The 25,428-nt window shown below is 48.4% G+C and overlaps 1 protein-coding gene across 4 annotated transcripts in view; it reads right to left on the reverse strand.

Moving 5' to 3' along the window:
* LOC144732175 (solute carrier family 23 member 1-like) overlaps window positions 1-24,813 on the reverse strand; it is a 55,356-nt gene extending 30,543 nt beyond the window's left edge. The window contains exons 1-6 of one of the 4 annotated variants that reach the window (XM_078613522.1): window positions 24,538-24,813; window positions 17,932-18,051; window positions 6,173-6,295; window positions 1,758-1,850; window positions 1,416-1,544; window positions 654-811 (exon numbers count right to left, since the gene is read on the reverse strand). In XM_078613522.1, coding sequence (XP_078469648.1) covers window positions 654-811; window positions 1,416-1,544; window positions 1,758-1,850; window positions 6,173-6,295; window positions 17,932-18,033 — 605 coding nt within the window. In that variant the 5' untranslated portion in view covers window positions 18,034-18,051; window positions 24,538-24,813. The remainder of the gene's footprint in view (window positions 1-653; window positions 812-1,415; window positions 1,545-1,757; window positions 1,851-6,172; window positions 6,296-17,931; window positions 18,052-24,537) is intronic. The other 3 variants (XM_078613524.1, XM_078613523.1, XM_078613526.1) reach the window with 3 other exon arrangements.
* Window positions 24,814-25,428: the final 615 nt, after the last annotated feature.

Genomic DNA, 25,428 nt, shown 5'->3' on the forward strand with positions numbered 1-25,428 from the left:
GGGCCGCCGCCAACGTCGTTGGCGAGTGACATCTGAACCGGTCCTGCGCCTTTCCCCCCCCCCCCCCTCGTAACAACCCCCATGGCTGACACGTGTGAGGAGTTTGGATTTCCTATTGCACAGATATCTATGCTCTCAACTCCCTGCCCTTGTTCAAGTCCAAGCTCAGGACAGTTTCCTCTGTTCGCTGCATCTCTATAAAATGAAAATGCTTTTCTTTCTGTGCAGCATCCTGAGGTGCAGCCTCGTTTAGAAGCTATATGAATGCAAATGTACTGTCATGTATTTTGAACACAGTTTCTGAGCACATATGAGGACGGTTAAGAAGGGCTTGAGAAAACTAGACAATGGGAGGGAATTTCAAAGTTTTTCAGTCCGAGGAAAGAGAGAGAAAAGTGTTGTGACCTGCAGTGTGGTGAATGGAGTGGTTGAGTGAGTGGGCGAGTGGGTGGGTGGTCGAGTCAGTGTGTTGCTGTAACACATACAGTGTGGTGGCTGAACACAGCATAGACGAGATGAAACAATCCAGGAGAGCGAGTCCTACGTTGCACTGTATCACAGAGGGGTTGCAACGAGCCACAGAGGAGGGCCTGGCGGGCGGGGGGGGGGGAGGTGGCGACAGTAAAGAAGGACCGGGTTGAGACGTCTCTCACCGGCATCCGAAGACGGTCTGCAGCGTGGTGGTGATGCCCACACAGAAGAAGATGGTGCCGATGAGCTGGCTGATGGCGTACTGGTCGAAGCCCACGCACAGCGCGTCGGCCAGCAAGAACGGCACCGCGATGGTGCCGCTGAAGCAGGTGAGGTAGTGCTGGTGGAGGAGGAGAGGAGGAGACGGCGACGTCAACCAGGGTGCGTGCCGGTGGCTCGAGGGACGTACGTTTTCGATGGGTTCATGGAATCGCGAGTTGTACTTTGGGGCGGTGACGTGGCCCGGCAGGAGCACGTTCGCCACTCGCTGCAGAGGTTTGCCATTCGAATCCAGTGAGCAGCCCCCTGGTTATTAACGCGAATAGATTCACCGTAGCATTATGCGCCTCGGTTTCGCAGTGGATGTTAAAGATCTCTCAATATCATTTGAAACAAGCAATGGTCGCCGCTCTCCAGACTCGGGGATGGTACGGGGGGGGGGGGGGCTCTCGCTTGGGAGCTTTGCCAAGAGGGGACCCCTCGGGGTTGGCGCCGGAGGGTGGATGCCGCCACCACGCGCCGTTACAGCCTGCGCTCCTACACTTGAATTGACCCCAACCTAAGAATCCTGAGAGTGCTGTTGCCTGCCTTTCTGAGCCTCGGGCATCAACAATGAACCCTCACGAGCCGAGGAAGTGCTTTAGTCCGCTCTCTGCCGTCTCGTCAAACGCTCGCGACAGCTGACGGTCGTGGGTGGCTGCACGGGCGCAGGGAAGAGGCGGTACCTGGAAGCCAAGGAGGATGCACAGGTACCACGGCGGCACGTCCTCGATCGTGTAAATCATGTCGTAGGGACGGCGCTGCGGGGTGGCAGACTCCGGTGCGTGCGGCTCCAGTCCCAACAGCGAGCGCTGCTGGCCACACCGTGCCATCACCATTACCACGACAACCACAACACCCACAGTTACCATCACGGTTTAACTCGAATCGCTGGGTTGCAGCACAGTGTGCCAACCACTGTGCCACCACTCCCCACATACACACACACGTGCGCGCATTCATTCCCAATCACAATCATCATCCTCATCAACCATGAACACTCCGCTTTTAGACACACACAGCCTCACCCTGGCTTCTCCATTTTGCTTATTGAGCGTTCCCACCAACACGGACACTTCCTCCTCCTCCTCTGTGCCTGGCACGGACCCGTTCGTGAGCACCTGTGACCCAGCAAGGGACCACACACACAAGTTAGGCGCCTATGCCCCGCCCGCAAAGAAGATAGTTTATCCCGACACAGAGGAGGTCTTCAAAATCACGTGGTCAGAGACAGCGCTGGTTTTTGGGGAACCCCTAAACATTGGAGTTCAGCAGTGCCACCCCTCTCGCATGCTCTGGCCTTCTCCTCCAAGATGTCGAAGGTTGTCTCAGACAGCCGAGGTTTCGTGGACGTCTCTCTGACGACCTTCTCATCCGCAACCCTTCGGACGGCGTCTCAGATATGGCGCTCTCCAAACTTGTCCAGGATTGTGCCGACATCTCCCCGGTGTTTCTCAAGTTGTGGCGAGTATCTCCGGGAGTTGGGAGGGGGGGGGGGCTCTTTAAATAACCAAGCTCAAAATCACGTCTCTTACACCTTTGATAGTACTCATCCCTAAGAGGCTTTTGGGTTAGATCGCGTAATTATAAATTCGTCGTAAAACCCGCCAACACCCGACACAGCCAATTAGTAAGGTTTGTCACGTAAACAGAACGTGCTAATTCGTGACTGGTTCAGCACACCGATGTGTTGGAGAGTAAACCCACAACATTCACAGTTCGAGTACCGTGACGTTTCGCCACAAATTACAACCATCCTCATCAGGATACAGCCTGAGTTCTGGTGAAATCCTCCTGTTTCGGCCTTAAACGGAGGGATACATTTGATGTCGTCACTTGTGAGCCAATCAGGTGCGAAGACCAGAGGGGGGAAGGGGTTAATGTAGGTATATAAAGTACAATGGATATCCATGACCGGTTGGGTTGTTTTCATAGGGTGGTGGCGTGTTTAACGACACATTTTTACTTACGCAATCTAACCCAAAAACCTCTATTATGAATATTGGTCATGAAAGCCTACGTGTTAAACTTTTATAGTGCTGTTTGTGGCTGACCGCTTGATGTTTTGAGCCCTTTGGCTGTATAGAGACCGAGTTAGGTTCCAGGTCTGTTCATAAGTCGATTTGTTTGTAAGTCAAACTTTACTCCGGTATATTCCAAACATGTTGTGCGGCATGTACACTAAACTCGGGGAATGGCTTTCAAAGTTGTATGACGTTCTGCAGATGTAGATGCCACCACCGCCATCTATTGCGCGGCGGTTGACTCTCGGTCCGAAACAGGCAACTGGACATACGGACAAGTTCGTTCGCATCTCTGAAAATCCGTAAGTTGAATGTTTGTAAGTAGAAGAGTCCCTGTACTCAGCAACTATGTTTAAACATAATAAAGAACTGACCGTACACAAACGTCACACAAGCCGCAGCACACCGACGTGCCGTTCAATTTTGCTGTGCAAAATAAGGCGCGGCAAAAACTTGGGCAAAATCTTACAACAGGATTCATTTGACTGCTCCAATTTATGAATAACAACCTAATGAACATATTGTTCGTGCCAAACATTACTTCCCTTCAGAACATTGCCCCAAGCTGTTCTTTGAAATTGATATGAATCTGACATTACTCCAAACATCGAACGCATGCAAAATGTATGGCCGTTATTATATTTCACCCGCTCTCATGGCAATAAAAAAACCATCCCAGATGATTGTTTGTTCTCATGTTGTGCCCTTGCCCGGTCTCACGCTGCCATGATGTCATCCCGTACACAGCTCCATGTGACAGCCACAACTATTTACGACTTGTGCGCACAAACACACACGCGGATAGATCTCTCAACGTGCCGATGTCACCCGCACTCCGCCCCATTTCATCAGATCTCAGAAGCTAAGCAGGTCTGAGCCTGGATAATGCTCGGACGGGTGACCATCTTGCGGAAAACTGGTGATGGAGGTCGTGGGCAACATACGGCAGGAGAAAATAATGCATTGTTGTACTGTAATTCTATGTCCCCAAGTCTATGATAACCATCTTTACCAAAACGCACTGACCCATGTCGTGAAGTATGGTCAAATAACCCCACATATGAACACATGTGTAACATAGTGTCATAATTAGGGCTACTACTATTCCGTCAGGGTAATTCAGTAGTTATACAGAAAGTCACGGAATCAGAAGTAGTACTCGACTAAAACATTGTATTATATTTGTAGATATATTTTAAAAAAGCTCAAACAACCATTTTGAAATCTAACGTATGTTATTTCTATGGCCAATGCCAAGATTTTACGCGGCATTGTATTCAAATTCCAAATTTTCGTGGCCACTGTGATCCCGGTTATGATACAGCGAGATCTGTGCCAGTGTGGCAGGGCTGGGAGAAGGCCAAAGATCCCTTATCATTATTAATAATAATGTAAATTAAAATTGTAACACGGTGCACATTGTACGAACCACAGACAAGCAAGAAGGCAGCCATGCAATGAGCCAGCATCAACAACCGTCCAAGCTCTGCACTCCTCCATATATTGAGGTGTTCGCCGCCAATTAATGAGCGTTTAACATGCCAGAGGAAACCGGAGTACCCAGAAAAAACCTACGCACGCGAGGGGAAAAACACTATCCCATTCAGACGGAACAGATGGAAGTACACATTGTCGCTGTCATCGCCTTCTCCTGGCAAACCAGGGCATAACACCTCCGCGGCGTTGGATCACGAGCTTGCGCCGCCACCTCCCTGGGGTTTTATGAACTTAAACATCACCTTATGGGACGTCAACTGTGGTGTCCCAGCGCACGCTTCTCACCTCGTATCCCTCTGCTCATGCCCCAAACCCCTGGAATTCCCTCGCTTCATTAGACATCTCCGTTTCCTCTCCCAGCTCAATTGCAACCGGACGCGGAGCTGTCGATTCATTGCGAAAGCTTCCCTTGCAGATGTATTTGACGTCATAGACCCTGATAATTGTTTTTTTACCCTTCTATCTGGCAACAAAACTGACACCTTTTTACAAGGAGTCATGTTTGCATAGACCGCAATACCTGCAGTCATAATACAAACAAAATAACATAACTCTGATAATGTGCACTGTCCTTGAAGTTGATTGGTCCACACCCGAGACAGCTTTCCTTAGAGCCTAGTCTCACATGGGTTGGACCAGATGACGCCAAAAGGCGCACAACTCAAAGACAATGCACCATCAGAGTATGAGAGCTCGGGGCAAGCATCTACACTATGGGAACCTCATTTGCAAGTAAAAATATGATAATTGGTTTTTTACCCTTCTATCTGGCAACATGACTCCATGTAAAAAGGTGTCAGTTTTGTTGCCAGATAGAAGGGTAAAAAACCAATTATCATATTTTTACTGGCAAATGAGGTTCCCATAGTCATAGACCCTTTGTCTGTTAACGTACGAGGGCAATAATTACCCTGAACCGAATATGATGCTCTCATTTACTTTTACTATGAATGTTTTTTTTTAAAGAATCATTCGTAGAAGCCAGCTTTAATGAACAAACTTATTTTTGTTCGTAAAAAAAAACTTTTATTATCATTTTGTCATGCCGTTGTTCTACGTCCAATTTCTCATCGCTTAATTTTTGTACTTTTATTTGCACTTTTGTCATTTTGGTGACGAAGGTCACATTTGCGAATGAGACTCATCCTGCTCTGTTGAGTTCACACAGGGTTAAACTAGATGCACAGGAACACACGACTCGCCCCCGTCACAGATATGTAGAAACCCCTCCATGCTTGTTTGAGCTAGAAACCACTTGAAACATTTCAGCGTTTCAAATGTCAAAACATATTACAAGAACGGCCAACTGAAAATACATTTCGTTTCGTAGATAACCAAGTTTTTAGTTTCCATATATAGTCTGTCCCCCTGCTTTTACGATGCAATGCGTTCCTGGAAACCCCGCCGTTGTAAATCGGATCATTATACAATCGGACTTTCCCATAGACAGAATATCCACTTGCCGATGTGTTTTTTCACTTTTACCAGCGATATTTAACAGGGAAAAATAGGTAAAGATGAACGAAAAACACTCGAGAATAACACAAGCTCCACGCCAAGCCACATCAGAAAAAACTAGACTGACTCCTATCAAATGTGTTTGGAGTAGTGTCGGAAGATGTGACGCATACCAATTTTCTGCATCGTAAATCATCCACTGTGGCATGATACAAACATTGTAAATGTGGATCGTTGTAAATCGGCGTAAATCATCCACGGTGGCATGATACAAACATTGTAAATGTGGATCGTTGTAAATCTGACTGTCTTAAGATGCAGACCGCCCATATAATTTTTGCCCCAAACCGCACGCGCACATGACACTGACGTGTAGAACTATGTTCCACGCACCCTAAGGGCAGCACCAACTAGCGGCACTCCCGCACATTCTGTACTCAAGCCGTGCCCGGGCCCAACCTTACAGAGCCACAGACTGATGTCACCTTGGCATCCCCGTTCTCCTGGGCCAGGGGCACCATGGGTAGGCAGTCGCCGCCGTCTCCGTCTGCCGAGAGAGCAGCGCCGTTCTTTTGCCCGGCGGGTGTCTGCACAACAATAACGTGGGGAGGGTGGGGAGGTAGGAGGGGAGGGTGGGGAGGTAGGAGGGGAGGGTGGGGAGGTACGAGGGTGGGGAGGGAGAGGCATTTTCATGCTGTTATTTAACTCCTTTACCCAGGAAAGCTCATGACGTTTTTTCAGGAGGGTCCTGCCACATTTTCACAGTCGGGACGATGTTGCTGCTGCTGTGTAATCACGATCAAGTAATTCACAGCAAAAAAATTTGCACTGGGATTTTTGGCCTGCGCAGCGCGACTCACACGACCTCCTCTTGATACCAAGATCCAGAATGGTCACGTCTATGCGCCGCTTCTCGGTGGCAGCCCCAACAGTCTGGAACGCTATCCCTCTGCACATTCGCAGCATCCCCTCAATCGCCTCCTTCAAGAGACACTTAAAAACTCACCTCTACAACCATGCTTTCGAGCGACTCTGAGCTTGGCTCCGCGCCTCTGAGTTGCAGCCGTTACGCCCGCAAATTTGCGTGCATTATAAATTGCATTATTATTATTAATACCAAGAACATTGTATGTTTTTTTAGCTATGGGAGGGAACCGAATAACTTAAAAGAAGGCCTTGCAGAACAGGGGGAGAAACACCGACTCTCCACAGAAGGGCACCAGAGTCAGGAATCGCATGAGCTGTCCGTCTTGCTTCTTCAACGCTCTCCGTGCTGCACGTCTCATTAGTACTACAGAACTGCGGGCCTCGTTTGTGTTTGTCGTCTCGCGTGCCGCAACGCCTTTCGTTCGTTGTCCCCCATTCGTACGACTCCGTTAGCTCCACAACCGTGACCGCGCCCTTTCACGAGTGGATCATCGACTCTCACAAACACGAGTCAACGCACGCGTTACCCACGCGCCCGAGTCCGTTTCACTCGAAAAATCCACGCCGACCAGCAGCCGCGAGGGCAACGGGTCATGCCCACCCATGGAGTTTCCCACGTTTGTCAAAGTAACAATTGAATTTGCGATAACACGGGACCTGACACTGCGGTGTAATGGTTATTACGCCGCACTTGCAACCCAGCGGGTTCGAATCCATCTCCCTGCACTGCAGTTGAAACATCGATGCCTGTTTCTTAAATCCCCCCCTCCCCCGCCACCTCTGTCCACCCAGCACAGTCGATCTGCAGGTGGAGTGTGGTGGGGTAAAGTGTGGGCACTCCCTCCTTTTCCAACACGTCTGGTCAGCGTGGAAGAGTAGACCAAATACCCTCCAGAGCTCCCTCTAGCGGAGGCCCTTCCGCCGACAGTGGCGCGAGTGCGCAATTGCAGGGCTGCGCCTTTACCTTCCAAGCCGCGCAACCAGAGGATGTCACACACAGTGCTGGTGTTTTTATCGGCACATTTTGGCAATAAACCTTTGATCAATGTGGCCGGATTTCTCGAGTCAGTTTATTGGAGCAACACAGCTTGATACTCGAATGCTGTCCATATTGTACCAGGTCTACAAGAGCCGTTACAGAAATGTGCGCGGACAGCGCAAATGCATTTTACACTTTTAACCTTCGTTGTAAAGTTTGAAAACAAAAAACATCGCATATCAGAAAAACTGGCTCGGATAGCCCCCCCCCCAGGCGCTGTAAACCCATGGGCAGCCCCCCCCCCATGCATCTCAGGGCAGCGGTGGGTTGGGGGGGCGTGCACGCAGGCAGAGGGGGAGCATTGTACAGGACAATAACGCCACTGTGTTTTGCTGACAAACACTGCGCCACCCCGCACTGATCCTATTACGGGTCACATGGTTTTCTTTAATGAAAAGCACCCGTAAAAAAATAATCAGAGAAAGAAATTAAAACGCAACTTCGTTATGCACCACGTGCCAGTGCTGGTGGCGCGATGTTGATGCACGACCTTGCCGTCTGCAATCTGCTCATGATGTACAGTTGTTTGTGGATTGGGTTTGTTCGTGTCTTTTGCTGTAAACAGGTTACCAAGGTGCTAACCAGGTCCCCACTGAAAATGAGGATGTATTGCCCAATGGGTTTTACCTGCGCTGAAAACCAATAAAACTCAATAACTACGCTTGCGGTATGCTGCGGGCATTTTACCATTTCTCATTTACACTGAGACATTCAAAATTCCCAAGGTGCGAGGCATAGCCCTTCGTCCCTGGACTGCTGGATGGGGGCCTCCCCACGCCGAGCGTGACGTGGTGATTATTTGGCAACACTTGCACACGTAACAAATAATCGATCGTCACATGCACGATTTATTGCCGTGTATCACGAGCGCAAGAATCAAGGTAAATCAATTCATCACAATCCTAAAGCACAGCAAGCGGTCCTTTTACGTTCCACAGGAAAACGCAATCGGAGAGCAGCGAGCGGAACTGAGTACACAGATTTCTTCCTCAAAACCCCAATGAAAAACATCTCATGATCATGGGGCGGCCGAGTGGCTCAGTGATAACACTTGTGCCTCACCACATGAAACGCTTGGGTTCAACTCGTGACTCGGGAAGCTGTGTGGAGTTTGTGAGTTGTCACCCTGTCGCCCTGCATGAGTTTCCTCAAGAGTTTTCGGGTTCCCTTCCCTACCTAAACAAGCATGCGCACCATAGTTGTATTGGACAAACATTCCAATGCTGAAAATATGACCTGTAAATTACTCATTTGGGATTACAAACAGCAACGTGGCCCTCCAACTGCTACATTATTTGCAGGACCCTCCTGAAAAAGTTCTTGAGACTCAATGAGGCTTTCTTGGGTAAACAAGCGATATAATAACAATGATCATCATCATCATGAGCCGTGATTAGTCTATTGGCTGGTTACAAACTCGATTAGACGCGAATTAATGCACCGGTTAGCACGTGCCAACGTACGAACCGCACAGCGGCTCATGCACACATGCTCTCGTTTGTCAATTCAAAGGCGAGGGCACAACCCTTCCACAGCTCGCTCACGCCACTGCTGGCAGAAGGGCCTCTGAGGAAGGAGGCACGAGAGGAGTGGCTCTTAACCTGGGGTGCGAGATGCCCTTCCTCCTGGGAGTGTGAGACACGGACAGATTTCTTTTAGAAGGTAAATAATGGAAATACAAATTCAGCACCAGGCATGTAAGTACAACTATGTTGTTTAATCAAACCTGTGTGTTTATTAACATAGTAACACATTTTAACGAGTGAGAATGAAAGGGGTGCAAGGCTGCAGTAAAGGTTAAGAACCGCTGCTCTCGAGGAAATTTGGTGTACTCTTACTTACTGGCCATATGCCTTGGAAGAGGTAGGCACAGCCCACAGTTTACCCCACCACGCACGACATACTGATCGACTGTTGGGAACCCATTTGAATAGCTGCTGGGTGAAAACAGGCAGTGGGGGGGGGGGGGGAGGATTTAAGAATCTTGCACCATCGTTTCAACTGTCGTGCCGAGAGATGGAGTCCAACCGATGCCCTCTGGGTTGCAAGTCCAGTGTGCCGACAACCAAAACGCAGTTTTAAAAAGTCTCACATTCACCACTCGCGTGTGGCAAACCGGTCACATTTTTCTGCACGCGGCTACTGATAACGCAACAAAAACAACCCCAACATACACGCAGACACACGTGCGCATTCGGCTAAAGACACGCACGCATTCAATACACCGGAAGCAATGAGCGATGGCGCCGTGCCCATGCGGACGCTCACCGCTCATGACATCTGCCGACGCCCAACTAGCCACGAGCACTTAGACGTGACTCGCTCGCTTGACATTTGCCGGTTACACCGACGTTGTCGGACAGTCACAATCGTTTTACGCGTGCGTGCACTTCCTATTCCCACGCGCCCACGTGCACCTGCCATCTGTGTGCACAGAAGCTGCCCACCTGCTCCACCCCCATTACCAAAAATAGCAGCTCTTTTTTCCGCATGACCACGGCATACGCACACAATGCGCATGCAACAGCACCCCGTTCGTTCGGTTTGCCGCGCGTTTAAATATTCAATACCGGTAACGTATCTCGATGCCGTGGCGTTCCGCGCACCGTGTAGATGAACTTCTGTCGGGGAGCAATCTACGAGAGCGGCGCTCTTTGGCCGCGCGTGACGCACGCCGGACTGGAAAAAACAACTCTGTGAAACGCGCACGTGCCGCCGCTTCATTGCTCTTTGCTAATTGTGCGTTTGATTTGTGCCCTGTGCACACGGTGATAATCCGCCATCTGGCTCGGTGGTTCCACGTGGGATGATGAGACATTAGAAACGTGGCTCTCGGAGGAGAGCGAAAACGCTCTCAACGGATTCTCTCTGCCTTTTATTTTACTTGCACTTGCACTTAAGAGGAATTACGTGTACACATGTAATTCACATTGTACGTCACGGTGACATCATTATAGGGCCGTAATGACACGCTTGACCGTTACCATGAAAGCCTTACCACGTTAATGAACGAGGCTTCAAACTTTCCCGGGACAGGCCATGACACACCACCTAGATATAAATCTACAAGATATCTTCAGAATTAATTGCATTTTGCAATTGAATGATGACTATCTGCCTAATACTTCCTTGATGAATGTGCTTTACCGTGAGATTTGAACAATTCACCAAGGACCTACTGCAATACAAATGCAACATGCCTTCATGTAATAAATAAATAAGTATGTACTTTTTGTTGTTGTCTCATCTCTCACTCCTGGAGCCAAGTTCCTGTATTTATTTGTTTTTTAAATGTTCCCACAGTTCTGTTGGGCAAGTGGCGTGCATCTCTCTCACCTGCACCACCGCCCATCAATCCTTCAAGCAGCGTGTCCTGCCCAAGCCCACTTACTTCTCACGACAGTTTGAACGACTAGCAAACGGGCCCGGGACCTGTTCGAGTATCACTCGCCACTGACGTGGGCCAAAGTCCACCCCGCCGAGGTTCACAGCGCAGTGCAAGAGAGACGCGGTGGTGGAAGCCCCGCATGCGCCGTCGTGTGATCCACAAACAAAACCACTGGGCACGGCCAACGGCGGCAAAGAGAGCCACCGAGGAGACGTAGACGGAGCAGGGAGCCATGAGCGACAAGGCTGCTCGGATGGCTCGCAGAAACTCGGGGAGCCACTTTCCTGCCACCGACTTTCACTTTTAGCTGTACACATTTTTTTACAAAATAAAAAAAACCCACCAGAATCCTTGGAAGCTGATAAAGTTGAAAGCTATTTTAAAGAACTCCATTACCTTGGCCATGCCGCACAACGACACAACAATGTTTTGATTTATCTACCCATATGCAACCTTGACCTTCAGACAACACACACTGCTCAGTATGCCGTGTACCTGCACTAATCTCTTAGCAGGATTGCGTCAAAAGACAGCCCGAGAGAAGAGCAGATATTGCGCAAGCGCATCTCCACAAATTAGATAGCCTCAAAGGCAACAATATGATCACAACACAGAGTGCCACTGTGCAGTTAAATTTGTTGCAGTTTTATAAAATACGGCTCGTTGGTGGATTAAGTTAGTGGCTTGACTGTCACATCAAACTGAATGCATCACCACAAAGATATGGTCCCAGGATGCCGATTCAAACTGAAATCCCCCGTGGAGTGGGATGTGTGAACATGAACAGAGTACATCCGACACCCCGGTGTGTTCTGAGCATCCCCCCCCCCTCTCATCATGAAAAGTGAACAGATGATTTCTATCTGAATTGCAACCCTAATTGGTCGACATGTGACGGCCAACGAGAAAATTCCACTTCGTAATTATTCTAAAGAGTACCAACGTCTCGAAGGGGTCTTAAACGCATGTCACAAATCCTGGACGCGCCCCCTAGAGCATCGCTGCCGTCTGCCTGTAACAAACAGGCAGTCTGCCTCCTCCTTCACATACCTGTCCCTCCACGTAACAACTATCAAAGTATTTTTTGTGTTACACATACCATCAGCAACATGGCCTTGTTTGAGTGCACGGTTTCAGCAGCATTGTTTGCCTTTGATGGTCGAGACCGGGGTCTACATCACTTCCTCTGATGCAATGGGTTAGCAAGGTTCCGAGCAATGATCAGATACACAAATCCATTCTTGGTTTACGAGCACTGCGGTGCAGCGTGGAGACTCTTCAGCTGTATATACATGGACAAACTGAAAATAACTTGATTGATTAGTCGTTGCATGCCTCATAAAGACCCAAAACCCAAAAGGTCTAATAATTGAACAACGGTTTAAAGCCTTAACACATTCGCTATTTCTGCGTCCCTAAACGGCGGACAGCGATAACTCTCTGAACGACGATCCAATATGACCCACATTTTTTTATGACATGCTTGCGATATAACAATCCATCAGGCAACGAAAACATTCACGGATTACACCGCTCCATCTCCTCGATGGACGTGGTCTCAGGCATGTTCCCGATCTTGTCTGCGACTAAATAGATATTCCTGGCCATCGGCCACCGCCCCTTCTCGTGATGCACTCTGCCTCCGCCCACTTGGATTTCTTAACAGTTAAGATTGTGCCTTCAGCCTCTCACGTTTTCTCTGTGTGCCTTTCCAGGGGTCACAATGGCATTCTAAACATGCACCTCTCTCATTCAATTAAAACAGGCTGAATATTTCCAGGGACAAACACATGTTGGACAGTGTTACGTAACGCATGCGAAAACTTGAATCTTTCCCTCGGCTCTGTTCCTGTGTCCCCCCCCCCCCCCCCCGTTGCCACACCACCGTCAATACGGCTGTCGCAGGGTGAAAGCCTCCCATTGCCGCTGTGCGTGCATTCCGGGTGATTCGCTTGAATGAAAACACGAGCATCATTGTTATAATGCTGCGTGGAATGGCCAAGGGGTGGTACTGCGACAATGTTTATGTAACCAGCTGCAGTGTGAACAACACACAACATAGTCAGCCGGCGTGTCACTAACTTCCTGCATAATTTCCTTATAAACTTAAACATTTACTGACACTGTGCAAACTGCAATGGCGATACGATGATCGTAACATTGCTCGAGCATGGCTCCTCCATGCAGATGCTTGGAAGTTCAAGTATAATTTTCGGTAAAAATATCCAATACTTCTTACCACCATGTTCAAACTCATCTTGTAGTACCGTCTGCTCTCCTATAACGCGGTATTAGTTGCGTTCCTGAAGAACACCGCGTTATGGACAGACCGCATTATAATAAATAATATATGATATAGGGTAAAGCACAGGCCACGATAACACGTGAGATGCGTACGCAGGCCGAACAAAGACCGAGGCGCGTGGGTAGTGTCTAGAAGCATCCAGCAGCATCCCACTGCCTTGTACAATGCTGCACCTAGGCAGCCACACAACCGGTCATTCCAACTTGTGCAATGTCATTTGTTCACTCAATCGCGTTATTATCTCATTCACATTATACAAAAAGGTGTCCCTTAATACATTCATCATGGTTATATCCAATTCGCGTTGTGAAAACACGTGCTATAGAAAAGCAGACTCTAATTACGAGGAGATTTATTTGAGGTAACCATTAAAACCAATAAATGCAAAGTGACTTCCGGATCTGAGTAATGCTATAGGCAGTGTTGACCTTTGTTATGGTGATGTGTGGTTTTGCATAAGGTTAAATACCATCATACTATTCAAAATAATATATGCCTTCAGTTTCCTGGCTGGGCTCCTCTCTACCCCAACAATAACTCTGTTGTCCGTGGCTGCCGAGGGCTGCTGCCACAAAAACGGCTAAGATTCGGAAACCGTATCATAGATAACGACACACCGAAGGGGTCAGAGCAACGAACACGGAAGACTGATAAGGTTCATTTAAAATTGCTTTTACTTTTCAATGCGCTATCAATTGTGAAGTCACCTCGTCGTGCGGGTTGGACATGTGATGTCATTATCGCTCACTAAAAACACGTTCTGAGAACAAACACAGTTTAGAAAGCGGTAAAGGCTCTGTGCTAACGTAGGGTTTTTATTCCTTGTTTTCATCAAAGCAGCTCGCACATTCTAGTTAAACGATATAGCAGAGGCAAACAATAACTTTGCAAGATTTGCGTCACCACCGCCAAGGATACCAGGCACTTACAATGCACAAAGTGTTCCACTGAAATACGAGGTTGTTTTTTCCCCCCCTCCATGTATTTATAGACGGCGTGCCAGATTCATGGTTTCTGCGCACAGCCCGATAAAATTATTTGATTTGATTTTCTACGCGACTTTACCGAAAGAACCAAAGAGTAATTCCTGCAATCACGAAAGCTTCGAATCTTGTTTGAACCACCTCTACGGGGAGGATTTCCTCACAACTCACACTTAACTTCTATACTATTTGGTTCTTTTGGTAAAGTCACATAGGTATAAAATAAAAAATAAATTAAATCACGACGTTTCGGGCGCAACACAAGCGTCCGTCATCAGGTGGGACAACCACAGCAAGAAACAATTGCTGAAGAACCAAAGAATATGGATCCCTGCAGTCACGAAAACTTCAAATCTAGACTTAACTTCTAATTTAGCAATCTTTGGGAGAACGAATCACCCAGGCTATGCGTTAATTGTGTGTTAACCGACTATGTGTTGCATTGCATTACACTTCCTAATTTTACAAAATTTACTCTTAGGTTTTTTCGGTAAAGTCACGTAGGTAAAAAATAAAATTAATAAAAGTAAAATAGAAAATCACGACGTTTCGGAGGCAACCGTCACAGCACGATTGCTGTATCAAGTAAAAGAGTACCTACGTGACTTTACCGAAAAAACCTAAGAGTATGAATCCTTGCAGTCACGAAAGCTTCAAATCTAGAATTTACAAAATTTGCTTTCTCAAACTTCAGATTTTCTTGCTCTAAATATTGCGGAGCTGGTTTGTTTATAGTCCAATGTCTCTCCTCCGGCCACTATTGTCCAGAATTCCACACAACTCTCTCATTGTCCTCTGCCCCCCCCCACCTCTCTCTCTGCCCGAAACCCTCCCCCCCTCTCTCTATTTAAGGCCACGACCCATTGGCGCTATCTTTGTGTTTGTCATTCTTTGGAGGAGCGTGGTCAGCCAGGTAGGGTGTTGGCTGTTGTGTTGGCCGGCTCTCTGTGTTGTGTTGCATTGTGTTTCTAAGTTCACTAGGTTTGTTTTTTCTCATTCATTCTTACCTGATGGTTGCTTGTGTTGCAATCGAAACGTCGCATTCTATTATTATTTGATTTTATTTTCTACGTGACTTTACCGAAAGAACCAAAGAGTAATGAAGGGTGGCTCTTGAGGAATAATGCTCATGTTGTTATGTCTGTTCCAGGTGACTTGCTGGTCATTCCTTCTGAATAACCCCACACATCCACCTACTTGTGTTCTCCACAACAATGCTAATTATTATTTTGTGTTCGGCGTTATATCACTTTGCGATAAAATCGGACCCATATCAAACGGCGAGGGTCCTTATCTATGGGACCATTTTACAGGTAGGAACAACAGTTCCACACTGCCCACCAGGGATTATTTGTCTGTCGTGCATAGCCCCTCCCAAACATGTAGTACGCTCCCGGATTGGTTGAAGTGTGTCACGTGACCGCGAGCTTTCTGCCGTGCACGAATGCGCTGTCCAACCAAGTTCCTACCTGCCCACTCCGAAAGAACGTGTTTGCTGGCATCAAGATGATGAAAAAGGAATAGGCTTTGCCCTTTCCTTGCCGATAAACATCTGTCAGTTCACCAGTGATGATTTAAACAAGCCTGACTGCTGATGAGACACTGCATGTCGAAGCTGGTGGAGTTTTCTTGCATGACACCAATGCCACTGAAAAATAATCACTTGCAGAAGACTGTGTGGCTTATTGGATTTTTTTGTATTGTTGTTTACATGGAGGAACAGATATGGGGAAGGAGGTGAATGCTCTGCTTATTTTGTTACAGAAAGAAAAGGTCATATATAAATCATGGCCATCATCACCACAAGCAATACGTTACTACCACGAGTACTGTTGCCACAAATGGTTGGCCTCTTCAGAGCAGAGCGTAGTGCAGCAACACCATTATTGTACTGTCCTTCTATGCTCCTGAATTTTTGCCACCCGCCTTCTATTGCCCGCCCCCACCTCCGACCAGCGTGGTGAAGTATGGTCAAATAACCCCCACGCCCTGCGCAGTCTGGAGAGGCCCTTTTCACGATTGACAAAAGCGCTGACCATGCACCAGCGGCAGACCATATGCAATAATATCAAAGACAAACAACCGTACTGGAAAACCAATCAATGAACCAGATAAGAGGCATCACAAGGCGCTCACCTGGTTAAACACGAGCTGATAAGTCAGTCCATTAAGGAAGCATCCGCTTTGTTCGGGGATTTCTAGGCTTCATCCTTCAATGCATGAAATGAATACATTTCCAATACGCAAGTCGACAGCTAACAGTGGATCACCCTGCATCAGCAAATGGCCTCAGAGGACTACATCAGATGCCAGCTTCTGAAGTCACTCCAATAGGGGGCAGTGCCACGACTCAGCGGCAGGGCATCCGCTGCTCGTTGCAGAGGTTCACGGTTCGGTTAATACCGTGGGTGTATTAACCGTAAAATATACACACCGTCTGCTTCAAAGTAGACATTGGAGGTTCCGTAACATTCCAAAAGAGTAGGACATTGTGTGCCGGAGTAAAGGTCCACATTAACCAAATTTGAAAAAGTACTTTATTACTTCATTACATCGTCCCCTGCTGTGAAGCAGCAACCTCCTCAAAAGAGGTGATGAGACTCAGTGCGAGGCCGTCCTCAGTAAATAAGCGTATTAGTAAAATAATTATTATAATAATCGACATGTATTATCCAGACTAGAGGGACACCTGGCAAAGAATATCCTTTGGATGTCAATAAAAGCAATATTATTAATACTCAAGAGCTGTGAATCAGTCACAGTGCAAAGCCAAATTAGATGCGATGGGTATTTTGAGCAGTTATTGGTGACCGGGCTGAGAAGCCGGCTTAATCACAAGCATCTTCCCAGATTCCAATCCAGGCCCTCAGTGGTGTCAGCTCAGCCCCCTGACCCCGAGTCACCAAGTATGTATTTTGCACTTCTTTCAAACCGTACATAGCAAATAGCAACAACAAAGACAGACAATTCACCTCCCCATATCTGTCCCTCCATATACAAAACAAACACAATTTTACACATTCCATCAGCCACACAGTCTGCTGGGAGCGGCCTTCAACAGCAGCATTGGTTTCATATATACCATCTAAATCGCATCTCAAACATTTGAAAGGGCACCCCCGGAGTGGCAACTGTCCATATGCGTACGAAGTGACTCCAAGTGGCACGCGAATGAGCATTATTCCGCCTATGGAGGCAACAGTCGCGATGAGCAATCCCAATTGAGCACTTGGTGTCGTTTTTTTCGAATTTGGCAATGTGGAGCATGACGCCGGCGCACAATGGCCGACTCATTTTGAGTGGTGTCATGGAATTTGTAACATCCACCGTGAAGCAGACAGCACGTAGTGTTGTATGGTTCATGCACCCGCAGCATTAACCAGGGCGCCCGCCGGGCTACAACCGCGAGCCTCGACAACGAGCGGCGGAACACGCAACCACTCGACCGCTCCCATTTTACGAATGGGGAAAAAAAAAGCATTTTTACGCATCCCAATCAGCAATACAGCCTTCTGAGAAGTGTGTTATTTCAGTCAACGCTGCAGTGGAGTGCGGAGCGAAGTGCCTGGGCTGAGTCTCACCTGGCCTCCTCCGAGCGGGGTGGTCGTCACCTGGCCGTTTCCTCCCACCTCGCAGCCCTTCTCTCCGACCGCCGCCGCCTGCGTGTTCTTCCCGATGCCCATAACACGGTGCACGCAAACCTGTGTGTGTGCACGAGCGAGGGTTTATTTTTTAACGTTTTGGTTTGGCCACGTTTGTTTGTTGTAGTACAGAGTTAGCCTGGTAACTTTAATCGAAATTGTCTTATGGTTGTTATTGTTTGACTTGCATCCCACTGGGATTTTTGCACACAGCATTGATATACGGTGTTTTTTCTGGAAGACTTTGCTGTTTTTTCCTGGATTTTTCTGTTGCGTGTAGTCACTTTAAGATGTTTCTTGTTGATGTTTTTGTTTGTTGCGGTTGCACCCGAGTCAAAAGCCGCATGGCTCACAGGGTTATACCTAATACATTTAAACTGAAATGAAAAACACAGTAATAATAGTAATTATCAAATACATTTGGTTTTCGATTAATACTTATAGCACAAGGCTATCACGAAGGCGCTGCTGTGGTTCACAGACAGGCGACAGTAGTTTCGCAGTAATGGTGCGATATTGCTGTGTAATTCCAATTTAGTAATTTGTAGGTAAATTTCAAATTTATCCCACTCTTGTGAATGACGTCATGGGATTTTTTACAACCCTGCGAAGCAGAGGGCGCATATTCCACGGTCAATGCACGCGCTATAATAACCAAGGTGGCCTGCCGATTCAAATCGAGAACCTCTACAAACAGTGGTTCTTCTTAACCTGGGGTGTGGGAGATGCCCTTTCTAGGGGTGCGAGACATGGCCAGAGTTTTTTAGAAGGTAAACAATCTAAAACACAAATTAAGCACAGGCACGTAAGGACAACTACTTTGTTTCATCAAACCTATGCATGTGTTTATTAACATTAAACATCGAGAACCAATGCTGCAGTAAAGGTTAAGAACCAATGCTCTACAACAAGCGACAAACGCACTACTGCAAGGTCACGTCACCACCCCCCAGTGACCAAACACTGGCCCCAAACATACATCTCTATGGAAGCTCGAATAGATACGAGTCAACATGTTTCTTGTTGAATTTTATCAGGGGTATTATAACAGCTTGGGATTATTTGACCATCCGTTACTCATTTATTCACTCCAGTCACTGGCAGCCTTTCCCGTATGGCTCAATAGCTACTACCACCATGGTTACTGTTCCATGAACTTCACTCATGTTGAGGACTCAGTCTAACAGACACCCCACTGCTTTATCTCATCCTCAGTGTTTAATAACCCCAACACTACAGGTCACAACATATCTCTCACAGTCGTCTTCTTCTCTCGCTCTGCCTCACTTTGGAATTCCCTCCCATCGCCTCTGTTCTCAAGCTCTTAAGAACAATAATCTCGCTCAATTCAAGAGTTGCGTCTCCTCTGAGGGGCCATCCATTTAGTAGGTATGCAAAAATCTGTCAAAACTTGAACCCTCCCCTCCTCCCTGTACGCACGCGGACTTTTTACACCACCCCCCCACCTGCGTACGTACGCCTGACGCACCCCCCCCCCCCCCCGAATCCTATAGAATGGCCGATATTTAATCCACGCAGAAACGATCAAGGATTAATAATATGAACGTGTTGAAACAAACAGATAGTCCACCGCCGGAATATGTAACTCATTTGTAGGCCAATGTAGACACATTATTATCGAGGCTTCACCACCCCCCCCCCCCCCCCGTTTCCTATGTGTACGTACATTGTCAGCATACCCCCCATACGCAAGCGTATACATTTGGGTTAACCCCCCTCCCCCCTCCATACGTACGTACTAAATGGATGGCCCCTAATCGATTGCAACTTTGACGTCTTAAGGCCACGGGGATTGTGCTCGGCAACTGTGAAAATACTGAAACTAAATCGTGAGCGGAGGATAATTTGTGGATGAATCACAAGCCGATGGGGAAAGATGACCAGTGATAGTGACAGCAGCCAGTGTGGCAGGTTTTTTTTAAAATTGTGCTGTAAAAAAACGCACGATAAACACCCCCTGCGCATGTTGACCGCGAGACAGTGCAGAGGAATTTATGTGAGGTTGCAAAATGTAATCGCATGGGCATGCCATTCCATTGTGATCAAAAGCAGAGGACAGCAAGCGGCAACACGCAACCAGGCTAACCATGAGGATCATGTTCATTATTCTGCTAGTTTACCAGGAATGCCTCACCAAGTCTCAGGAAAGCCTCACAAGGTATCAAGCCTCGTGAGAAGGGGATCCTATGTTTTTTCGGTAAAGTCACGAAGGTAAAAAATAAAATAAATGAAAACTAAATTAAATCACGACGTTTCGGAGGCAACACAAGCTTCCGTCTTCAAGTGGAACCGTTACAGCCAAAATCACTAGTTGTTTTTATTTATTTTATTTTTTACCTACGTGACTTTACCGAAAAAACCAAAGAGTATGAATCATTGCAGTCACGAAAGCTTCAAATCTAGGATCCTATGTTGTTACTAAATGTAAACACCGTTATATAATTTCCAGGAAATGTTTCAGCATTGGGAAGGTTTTTTTTCTGCAAATACCAGCTAAATTGTATTTTTTTATAGAGACGACAACCTGAGAACAGGGAGAGAACATACAAACTCCACAGATTTAAGCACCCACGTTAGGAATTGAACCCAGGACCTTCTTGCTGTGGAGGCACAAGTGTCACCACTGACCACACCCCAGTGGCGGCTCCTGCAAAATCTCTCAGGGGGGGGCAAATGTCTGGATGATTGATAAGGATAAGGTCCACCCATGCAATGGATAAATTAACAGCTTAAGCATGTAAAGGCAACTTCATTTCTTTAATATTAACGAAAAATAAAGTGACTCTTACAATACATCTTGTTTGTTCCTATACTCACTATTAATATACAATCCACTCAAGTTTCTTTTATTAAAGATTCCACTAGGTGGCGACCAATTATATTGTTGGATGAAACGTGCTTACGTAGGATGACGTAAGCACGTTAGGGCGAGCCCTCCCGGAAGCCATAGAGAATGCATTGCAGCGCCCCCGTTCGAAAAAAAAAACATCTTTGAATGTAAGTCTATGGGGCCACTCGGGGCGATTCTCAGCCGGAGTGAAATCGCCCAAAAAGAGGCGGTACTCCACAGAACGTGACATGACGCTGATTGGACTATATCCAGAGGCTGACAGTGACGGCTAGCGTGACTCTGTGGTTGAATGACATTGGTGGTGCGTCGCCCAATCGCCCTAATGAAGAAACCGCCCCTGCCACACCCCAATTGTACTTAACCAAATGTCAATTCAGAAGCAGAGTAACTAGTTTGTAGCAACACTCTCCAACTAAGCAGCAATACCTCCCATTAGCGCGGATGGCGACACACGGTGCGAGAGACGTTCAACGTACATATATACAATACACGGCGCTAATGTAAATAGATAATCGCAGTTCAAGTAATTTACAATATTTATAAATCAGACAATAGAACCAAACTGATTAACCTTGACGCATGAGCATTAATGCACGAGCACTCCTTACTTATCCCATCCGTGGCATCGTCGGTGAATGAACGGCTCTGTGCGCAGCGCAGCTCAAGTGGCCGCGGTGGTTTTCGCCTGACCTCCGATTTCCCCACGCCGAGATGCAACACCGACTCAACGCACACACCCCAACTAGCGTGCTTGACATCACCGTTGTCTCTTCACCGCTGCTTCCCACCGCTAGCCACACAAAGAAGCTTCAATGGGGGCATTCAACACTGAACCTCAATGGGTAGCACCTCGCCCGGTTAAATATTTGGTCAATGACATTACGACGCAGGTGCGACAAAAACGGAACCACCGTTTTGTGGGTGATGTTACACAAGGGGACCCTCCCGTTCCACAACCCTCGCTGACGTATTCCCAGGATACCGGCGACTTCCTTAACCAGTCTCCCGGGCTAATCGATCGGTCGGTGGCCACGAAATGCCGGGGGGGCCAGTCGGAGGCCGCCAGGGACACACGACCCGCATACTAATCGAGCCCGGCCACCTTTCATTCGTGGTGTCCGTGCGAAATCTCAGGGATTCGACACTGTTCTTCCCTCCAGCTCCCGGCTCATCTCTCGTCTCCCAAACCTCCAGCCTTCCAAATTCAACCACAAAGCTACCGACACACACCCTCAACCACTCTCTCTCTCTCGCAGAATACACCCTGCACAAGCACACCTATGTGACGATATCAGCTGCATGATGCCGAAGTTTCTGAGATCTCAGACGCGAAGCATAGTCGAGCCGGATGATACTAGGGATTGGTTGGACAGCCATGCGTAGATGCAGGCTATGCTGACAGCAGAAGGTAGTGCAATAAAATAAATTGTACTGTATGCCTATGCCCTCGTGTCTATGCTCCCGACCTTAACCAACCAGCACTAACCAGTATTATCACGTAACCCCCATGACCTTGGCAGCATGGGAAAGCCATCATCCAACACTGGGTTGACCAGAGAGTTACAGGATCACGTGGAATACCAGCACCTTGCAAACATCCACCATCACTCTTCTCCACAACCATCATCAATCACCACACTCCCTTGCCCGTCCATTTTCAATCCACCCACCTACACTCACCCACCATCTCCCTCATAGCTCATCTTTTGTCATTTATATATCCCAGGTCACTCTTGACAATGAGACTCTCCCCTCGTCTCCGGGGCGAATACAAAATGAACATTATCACTATTATCACCACCGTCCATTCTCCCCCGTACACCTTTGAACACTCGCCTCCCGTTCATTCATTCTCACGTCCTCATTGTTTACTCCCACACACAACCATCACAAGAACCTTCAGTCAGCCTCACCCACTCACACTCGTCACCAGCTTCACACAATTCTCGCCAACCCATCACCATCATAATCACCATCACCATGCCCTTCATTATTCCTCATCCTTCGTTCACTCTATTTTTTATCTTTCTACTGCCACATGCTCATTTCTCATCGGTTCCTTTATCCAGCAATTAGCTTCCCCAATCTGACGCTACACCTCATTTAATTACCATCATCACCACCACCACCACTCTCTTGATGACTCTTCATGCCCAACTCTTCACTTTACACGCCACTTCACTTACAAGACGATCTCCTGCTCACCTATCACCACTCCTCCCTCACACATAACCACTCCTCTCTCATCTCTCATCCCTCACCACCCCTGCATCATTCCTCACCCATAACCACTCCTCCCTCATCCCTCACCCATAACCACTCATCCCTCACCTCTGCTGCCTCACCCATCACCACTCATCCCTCACCTCTGCTGCCTCACCCCTCACCACTCCTGCCTCCACCCACCATTACTGCCCCCTTGTTGTCACTGCCGGATTGCCCAGCGCGCCGCGGACCCCCCATGACAACAACCACCTTCAGCACCAGCAGCTCCCTGATATTGCATTTAGTTCCCTCAGCCCCTCACAAAACCAACCGCGGTGGTACGATTACTGCTCGACATTGATTTTTTTGTATATCCGCACGGCAAACCTGGAAACCCGATGACTCTCAGTTGCCAGTAAGGCGAACAAGCAGCCAGTTTAGCTACAGCAGCAGCACACACAGTACCGACAGTACACACACAGTACACACAGTGCACACAGTGCACACAGTACACACAGTACACACACAGTACACACACAGCGCACACAGTACGCACACAGTGCACACAGTACACACAGTACACACACAGTACACACAGCGCACACAGTACACACACAGTACACACAGCGCACACAGTACACACACAGTGCACACAGTACACACAGTACACACACAGTACACACACAGTACACACAGCGCACACAGTACACACACAGTGCACACAGCGCACACAGTACGCACACAGTGCACACAGTACACACAGTACACACACAGTACACACAGCGCACACAGTACACACACAGTGCACACAGTGCACACAGTACACACACAGTGCACACAGTGCACACAGTACACACACAGTGCACACAGTACACACAGTACACACACAGTACACACACAGTACACACAGCGCACACAGTACACACACAGTGCACACAGTACACACAGTACACACACAGTACACACAGCGCACACAGTACACACACAGTGCACACAGTACACACAGTACACACACAGTACACACACAGTACACACAGTGCACACAGTACACACAGTACACACAGTACACACACAGTACACACAGTACACACAGCGCACACAGTACACACAGTACACACACAGTACACACACAGCGCACACAGTACGCACACAGTGCACACAGTGCACACAGTACACACAGTACACACACAGTACACACACAGCGCACACAGTACACACACAGTGCACACAGTACACACAGCGCACACAGTACACACAGTACACACACAGCGCACACAGTACGCACACAGTGCACACAGTGCACACAGTGCACACAGTACACACACAGTACACACAGCGCACACAGTACACACACAGCACACACAGTACACACACAGTGCACACACAGTACACACACAGCGCACACAGTACGCACACAGTGCACACAGTACACACAGTACCACGGCAGCGCCGTGCGCGGCCTTCCTCACCCTCGCTCCCCCCCAGGCAGGACTCGAGCGCCTCCTCCTCCTCCTCTCGCCCCGAGAGGCTGCGGCGAGCAGCGTCTTTATAGAGGCGCGCGGGGCGTTACATAAAGAGAGCGCGTTTAATAGCGCCAATTAGATGTGTAAATATAGATATCGGTGAGTATTGGTGAAGAGCGAGAGGGTTGGCGATCAGCGCCTCGCTGCGGGCGACGCGGCCACAACGCGGAGCCGAATGGGAAGCTCGCGAGCTCAGCCGACCGCGTCAAACCGTTACGGGTCCACAGACCACGCCCACTGCCATTAGACCACGCCCACTGCACGTTAGACCACGCCCATTGTCGTTAGATCACGCCCACTGTGCGTTAGACTACGCCCGCTCACGTTATACCACGCCCATTGCGCATTAGACCACGCCCACTCACTTCAAAACCCCACCCACTGCCTCTCGCCCCCGGCCACTGAATGACCATGAACACCCCGCCCACTCACTTCAAAACCCCACCCACTGCCTCTCGCCCCCGGCCACTGAATGACCATGAACACCCCGCCCACTCACTTCAAAACCCCACCCACTGCCTCTCGCCCCCGGCCACTGAGTGACCATGAACACCCCGCCCACTCACTTCAAAACCCCACCCACTGCCTCTCGCCCCGGCCACTGAATGACCATGAACACCCCGCCCACTCACTTCAAAACCCCACCCACTGCCTCTCGCCCCCGGCCACTGAGTGACCATGAACACCCCGCCCACTCACTTCAAAACCCCACCCACTGCCTCTCGCCCCCGGCCACTGCGTGACCATGAACACCACGCCCACTCACTTCAAAACCCCACCCACTGCCTCTCACCCCCTGCGTCAAGTGGCCCCCGTAAACCCCGCCCACTCTCCCCC

Source organism: Lampetra planeri, chromosome 41 (genome assembly GCF_965212315.1).
Source record: "Lampetra planeri chromosome 41, kcLamPlan1.2.h2, whole genome shotgun sequence".
Classification (NCBI taxonomy): domain Eukaryota; kingdom Metazoa; phylum Chordata; class Hyperoartia; order Petromyzontiformes; family Petromyzontidae; genus Lampetra; species Lampetra planeri.